At 55.8% G+C, this 6,830-nt stretch overlaps 1 protein-coding gene across 1 annotated transcript in view; it reads left to right on the top strand.

Moving 5' to 3' along the window:
* The window catches only part of KANK3 (KN motif and ankyrin repeat domains 3), a 6,745-nt gene extending 1,525 nt beyond the window's left edge, over positions 1–5,220 (top strand). Inside the window, exons 3-11 of the mRNA XM_014309603.2 lie at positions 1–450; positions 965–1,064; positions 1,204–1,401; positions 1,888–1,975; positions 2,304–2,523; positions 2,859–3,001; positions 3,251–3,451; positions 3,534–3,632; positions 3,809–5,220. Of these exons, the coding sequence (XP_014165078.1) occupies positions 1–450; positions 965–1,064; positions 1,204–1,401; positions 1,888–1,975; positions 2,304–2,523; positions 2,859–3,001; positions 3,251–3,451; positions 3,534–3,632; positions 3,809–3,865 (1,556 nt within the window). The 3' untranslated portion in view covers positions 3,866–5,220. The remainder of the gene's footprint in view (positions 451–964; positions 1,065–1,203; positions 1,402–1,887; positions 1,976–2,303; positions 2,524–2,858; positions 3,002–3,250; positions 3,452–3,533; positions 3,633–3,808) is intronic.
* Positions 5,221–6,830: the final 1,610 nt, after the last annotated feature.

Here is a 6,830-nt window from a genome sequence, read left to right as displayed (position 1 = left end):
GGGAGGTGATGGCCGTGCCGCAGGTGGCCGAGGCACTGGTGGAGGCTGTGGTAGTGACACAGAGCCGGGCAGCTGGCGACCCCCCAAAGACAGCGGAGGCAGGTGTGGAGTGCTGCCCCCCAACCTCCTGTGTCGCTGTGGGCTGCTGCCCTGACAGGCGGGACGTGGCAGTCGGACCCGGTTCAGCTGCCAGCTGCGATGACAAGGGCAGCCAGACAGATGTGGGCAGCGTTGTCCTGGCAGGAGAGGAGAAGGAGCCCAGTGCAGGTGAGGTGATGGAGCCTGGCCTGGGTGATGGCCTGAGCAGCCCCTCAGTGCCGGGTGCAGGAGCAATGGCCGGGATGTGCCCTGACAGCCAAGGCCCTGGGCCAGCTGTGCTGGAGACAACAGACAGCAACTGGGACCCAGCCCCAGCACAGGACAGTGGAGCTGCCCCAAGCCCTGCAGCCGGTGAGTGTCACCAGGGATGATGCCAGGGTCTGGGTTGGAATGTTCCTGCAGGAAGGGAGAGGATGGCCTTGCTGGGGACAATGCCTGCAGGGCCAATGCTCCAGCAGTTGCCCATGTCCCTTTCATGCCTGCCTGGAGGTCTAGTGGGTTTGGAGTGCTTGGCTAGCTCCAGGAGAGACTGTTTACATGAGCATGTAGTGACAGGACAAGGGGGAGTGGTATCAAAATGACAGTAGGTTTAGATTAGATATTAGGACAAATTCCTTACTATGAAGTGGTGATGCCCTGGCACAGGTCACTTAGAGAAGTTGTGGATGTCCCATCCCTGGAAGTGTTTAAGGCCAGGTTGGATGGAGCCCTGAGCAACCTGGTCTAATGGAAGGTATCCCTGACCATGGCAGTGGAGTTGAAATGAGATGATCTTTAAGGTCCCCTCTACCCCAGACCATTCCATGATTCTAAAATTCTATGATTCTTGCTCACTGGCTCTTGGTATCCATTTCTTTCCCTGTAGGAGCCCTGAAGTCCATCATGAAGAAGCGGAATGGTCCTCCCCGGAGCGAGGCAGAGGGCAGCAAGAAGAGCCTGCAGTTTGTGGGCGTGCTGAACGGGGAGTACGTGCTCAGGGGCTCCTGCCACCCCATGAGCCAATCCTGGTCCCCTGCATCCCTGTCCTGGGCTAGGGCCAGTGGCAGGGCCTGAAGGGGGCCAGACTGGTGCTGTGTTGCCACTGAGCATCCTCCCTCTGTGCAGGTATGAGAGCACATCCAGTGAGGAGGATGAAGAAGGCAACAGCTCCTCTGAGAAGGCTTCAGCCGACAGCTCCAACAGTTCAGAGCAGGGAGACACCGAAACCTCAGAGGAGGAGGCCGGGGAAGGCATGTGCGAGCCCAGACTGGAGTGCAAGGGGACTGATGTGACCCTGCTGGAGCCCCCTGAGGTGAAGGAAAAGTAAGTGCCAGTGGAGAAGGCTCCCTGCTCCCTGGTCAGCTGGGAGCCATGGCACTGGCCCTGCCAGGTCGGGGCATCTGCCCCAGTTTCAGTGCTGCCAGTGGGAAAACCCATTCAGATGCAGAGACCATTCATCAGGAACAATCCTTCCAGTTTCTTGGGTCTGCTAAGGAAAGGATGAGAGGCCCCAAATGCTTCTTTGCTGCAGAAGTTAATTTAGAGGGGGACAAAAAAACCAACAGCCTTCAATAGCATTTTTCAACAAAAGGAAAAAATGTGGCCCAAGAATGGGTGAACCGTGCCTGAGCACATCCATATAAGGCTCTGTTCTATGGCGGTTTGCAGAGGCTGAAGCAGCCAGGGTGCAGCCACTGGGCTGGAGGTTGCACTCTGGGGACCTTGTGGAGAGTTATAGGCACTGTGGAGCTCACAGGTTTGGTGGGGTGATGCAGCCCCACACCAGGGACATCCTTATGCTCTCCACAGGTTCGAGCTGAGCCCCAGGATGAGGGAGGCCTGCCTCATTGTCAAGACCCACCTGGGCCACCCAGGTGCTGCCAAGAGCAAAGAGGTGGTGAGTGGAGCGCTGGGGTGGGATGGCTTGCCCAGCCCCTGCCAACATCCCCCAGAGCTGGCCCTACTCAGAGAGGGGCCAGCAAAGCCTGGCTCAGCATCTTCCCCCAAAATACAGCCCTTTGCTCCAGGTTTTGTCCAGAAGCCCCAAAACCCATGTGGACTCAGCTCAAGCTATGCTCAGCGTGGGTTTGGGCAGTCCAGGGTCCTGCCTTCACCCACCCGCTCTGGAGCAGGGATTCTGCTCCCTGCCACCTGGGCTGGCAGCAGGGGGTGGGTGCCAGGGCATGCAGAGGCTTATGGGGAGCTCAGCCCCTCTCTGCCCACAGCTCGCCAGCAGCAGCCTGGTCCTTCAGGAGTGGTTCCGTCTGTCCAGCCAAAAGTCGTCCATCCCTGACACGGTTGCCAACCACCTCCTGGCCTTTGCTGAGGTCTCACCAGCTCTCCTGGCCCACGTGGTGAACCTGGCAGACGGGAATGGCAACACAGCCCTGCACTACAGTGTCTCCCACTCCAACTTCCACATCGTGTGGCTGCTGCTGGATACGGGTCAGTGCCCCCCAGCCCCAGAAACATCCCCTGGCCACCATCCCACGGTACCCCAGGTCATGTCCTGGCCCTGTCAGAACAGCGGAAAGGCATTGGCAGCAGAGGGCGAGGAGAGCTACCCTGGGCTGTGTCTGTTCATAGCTGTGGGGGTCAGAAGTCACCCCAACCCGTTTGGGAGCCCAGATTTCATGGGGCAGATCCATCAGCAGTTCTGTGCCTGTGGGAAGGTTCACAGCACCGTAGGCAGGACTGCGAGGGGGAGCCAGGCACGTGGCTTGGTCCATGTCTCCCACCAGCCCTACAGCATCCTGAGCCCCCTCTGCCCACTCCTGCAGGGATCTGTAACGTGGACCACCAGAACAAAGCTGGGTACACCGCCCTGATGCTGGCAGCACTGGCAGCTGTTGAGCAGGAGGAGGACATGAATGTGGTCAGGAGGCTTTTCAGCATGGGCAACGTCAACGCCAAGGCCAGCCAGGTTGGTGCAGTCTGAGGGCCACCACATCTTGATCCTCCCACCCCCAGGCAGATGCCAGAGCCACGCTCAGCTCTTCTGAGGGCAGAACAATGGCTCCAAAACTTGGAGGTGTCAGTGCATGGGGAAGGCATCACCTTAGGAGCTCCTCCTGCCTGGCAGCAGGGCTGTCCCAGCAGTGGTCCTGTGGTGTGGGGACACGTGGGTAGCACAGGGGTGCTGGGGTGGCCTGGCAGTGTCCCTTCCTTGCAGGCTGGCCAGACGGCGCTGATGTTGGCTGTCAGCCACGGCCGGCAGGAGATGGTGGAAGCCCTGCTGGCCTGCGGGGCCGATGTGAACCTGCAGGACGAGGAGGGCTCCACGGCGCTGATGTGTGCCTGCGAGCACGGCCGCCTGGAGACCGTGAAGCTGCTGCTGGCTCAGCCCACCTGCAACATCTCCATTGTGGACAGTGTAAGGTTCTGCCACTGGGCCCGGGCAGCCCACGCTATGTCCTGTCCCAAAGCCCTTTCTACATGCTCTCCTTTCTTTCTAGGACGGTAACAATGCTGTTGCCATCGCGCTGGAGGCCGGTCACAGTGACATCGCTGCGCTCCTCCACGCCCACCTCAACAGCACGAAGGTGCAGGGACCCGTGAGTACCACGCCGCTCCCCACGGGAGGGGAGAGGGCTGAGACACAGACAGGTGTCTCCAGGAAGAGGCTGCAGGAGCAAGAGCAGAGCGTTTCAGGTGCCACGTGCTCAGAACGGCCCTGCTGGCCCTGACCAGGAGTCACCGCAGGGGTCTCAGGCAACTCCTCTCTTTGCAGCAGGGGACGTCACCAACAGCCACAAAGAGCCCTGGGAGTCCGAAGAAACCAAATTAGAGTGACCTTGGGATCCAGCCAGGGGCTACCATCAGCACTGCGCTGTGATTCACATCCCCCCACCTGCCACTTCTCTGTGCCAAACTGCTCTCTGCAGCTTTAGTCCTGTCACAAGGACCATCCCTGGGCCTCCCTCACCCGTCTCCTCCACTGGATGCAGCCCACACGGGGCCACCTCGCCACCAAGGGACCGGAGCAAAGTGACCTCGGGGCAGGACATGCAGGGAGCAGAAGCCACCCCATCCCCTCTGCTCCCTGCCATGACCACTGGAGCTGTGCCACCTCTGAGCCCTCAGCAAGGAGGAACAGCAGAGAACCAACCCAGCAGAAACAGCACCTGGTTTGTCCTCTGGCAGCTCTGAGAAGGCAGCAGTGCCAGTGACATGGAGCCAGGAGGGCAAGTGACGGGTCCTGGCCCCAGCAGGGACTGTGCTCTGCAGGCACATCCTGTACAGCAATGGGAGAGGGAATGCTGCCTTGGACAGGGGCTGGGAGTATTTCCAGACTCAAATACTTGCCCTTCTTTTCTGGCATTTCCTTTCCTGGCTGAAATCTGATTTTTTTTTCCTCTTTTCAAGCACATGCATACAAAGCAAAAAAATTATATTGCTTGGCCAAGGGATGAAGTTCAACATGAAATGACTTGGGATTTAATTTGCTCAATGGGAGCAAAACCTCTGAGCAGTTAGGGTTGCAGCCAAGTGAAAAAAGGGGCTGAGGATGCATTTGGGGACTAAATCTGCCTATCTTATAACCCACAAGGGGAGCAGGTCCTTCTCCCAAGGAAGAGGGACCAATTACCTCCTAAACATTTCCCTAATTAGCCAGTCCCACAGACTGTGCAGACAGCCAGAGCCTACAGCAAAGTCCCTCTCTGCCCACTTTTCATCCCAAAAGGGAGAGCAGCTGAAGACAACACCAGGAAAAACACATGGGCCAGAAGAGCTCAGAGCACACACGTGGAGGCTGCAAAGGAGAACATGTATGTCAGAGAATGTGCCTGTGCAAGTGTGTGAGCACCATGTGGGGTGGGAACAGTGTAAGGACAAGGACCAGAAGAAGGGTTTTGCATGGCAATGCAGCTCTGCTCTGAGCCCTTCACAAAGGTAGAGTGTTGTGGCCCCCATCCCTGCTCCTTGGCCCAGCCTCCCCACTTCTGCCCTGCCAGACCTGCTCTGAGCTGGGGAGCCCCACAGCCCTCCCCAGAAACTTGCTCTCAGCTTTGCACTGGAGTTCATATACAGCGCTTGCTGCCACTCCCTAATACACTACTCTGTTTACTGGTATTTTAATACTGATGTTTATTTTTAAGATATAAATAAAATTTAAAGTTATTTTGAAATATTACAGTGACATGTGCAGTCTCCTGCCTTCTTGTCTGGCTCACAACAAACCCTGCAAGAGCTGCAGCAGAGGCACAGCCCCTGACCTGACCAGGTGACCCCACGTTCCAAGTCATTCACTCCAATTTTATGCACTGGCTACATCCCTGTCTGGTTTTTTTCCTGCTGGAGTGTCCCAGGCACCTGCAGCAGTGTCTTTGCCCATTTCTTTCTGCAGCCCTGCACCACCCCTGGTTCTCTGTGGTGCTGATATTACACTGCATCCTTAAAGGACAATCACCAGACCAAGTGTGAAGATGTAAATTGCCTCCCTCCTCAGTGGACAGGGACCAGGCTGACCCCACAGGGGTATTCCAGAAGCTCTGTAAGCCACTCTGTCCCCAGGACCCAGCACTGAGGGCTGGCAGGGGCCACAGCCAACACTCTTGGGTCACTGGTGAAGCTGAAGTGGGGGAATGAACAGCAGCCACAAAACTGAACTGAGAGGATTTCTGGCACCCCCCAGTTCTGAGCTCTGCTGCATCACACGAGCCAGGGAGCAGAGCCTTGTGCCAATTCTCCGAAACTGAAACCCTCAAAGAATCACAAACTACATCAAGCAACAGCACAAACACAAGGGCTTTCTCCATGGCACAAACTCTTCACCTCATGTTGCCCATGAGCTACCCAGGGCACAACTAAAACTGGCAGCAGGGACAAATCGCACAAACAGTCTAATATCAGCCCTGTAACAATCCTCAGTGCCTGCCCTGGTTCAACATAATGCACATCTGTCCCAGCAGTGCTCTGCTCAGCTTTAGGACACACAAATCCTCAGTCACACCTGCCACTGAACTGCCTCAGTCAAGCTCAGGACTCTGTAGACAAAACTCCCATCAGAGACCATACGTGAGAGGCTGCAGATCTGACTGCCCAAACACACCACAAACCTGGACCACTCTATAAGCAGATAAAAAATGCCAATCCTTAAAAACCTGCCCTTGAACCAGCAGTTTTAAGGCTCATTCTAAACTTTTCAGCCCTACTTTTGATTTATGTAACATCCTAAAACAACACATCTTGCTAACTGATTTTGTGGTGGAAGGGAAAGCCAAAGAAAGTGAGATGGAGTAGTCAATAGGGGTGACAAGCACTTGCTCTCTGTGGATGACTGCCAGGAAGGACAACAAGTAGATGTTATTTATGGCAGCATTCACTGAGCAGTTTACTGAGAACAGACAGACAGAAGCAGCAGGCTGTTGCTTTAAAAGCTGGTACCAAGCTCGACTTTCAACTTGTGATTTAATTCCACCGAGGTCCAGTAAGTTTCCAATGCCACCTCACTACCACATAAAGAAAACTGTTTACCAGGAAAGTCAGGATTAAAGCTACTGTAATCAAAACAGAATTACTTTTGTCGTGACAGGTCAATAAAGATGCAATAAGAGTGATATTACAATGCAGACACTATGTGTAACCCCAGTAACAAGCAAGCCATGTTGCTACTGAACCCGAGGAAAGCGGCAGGTGCTCAGGTGTGAGACAAACCAGAGTTGTCGGGTGGCGCTTGATGAGTGAAACCCGGGCAAGGGGCTACTGGAAAAACCCTTTATTGCAGTGACCCGGCCGCCGCGCTCCTCCCC

The sequence above is a fragment of the Geospiza fortis genome, unplaced genomic scaffold, assembly GCF_000277835.1.
Source record: "Geospiza fortis unplaced genomic scaffold, GeoFor_1.0 scaffold254, whole genome shotgun sequence".
NCBI lineage: Eukaryota > Metazoa > Chordata > Aves > Passeriformes > Thraupidae > Geospiza > Geospiza fortis.
Note: the sequence above shows the minus strand (reverse complement) of the source record. Positions and strands in the feature narration are given on the sequence as shown.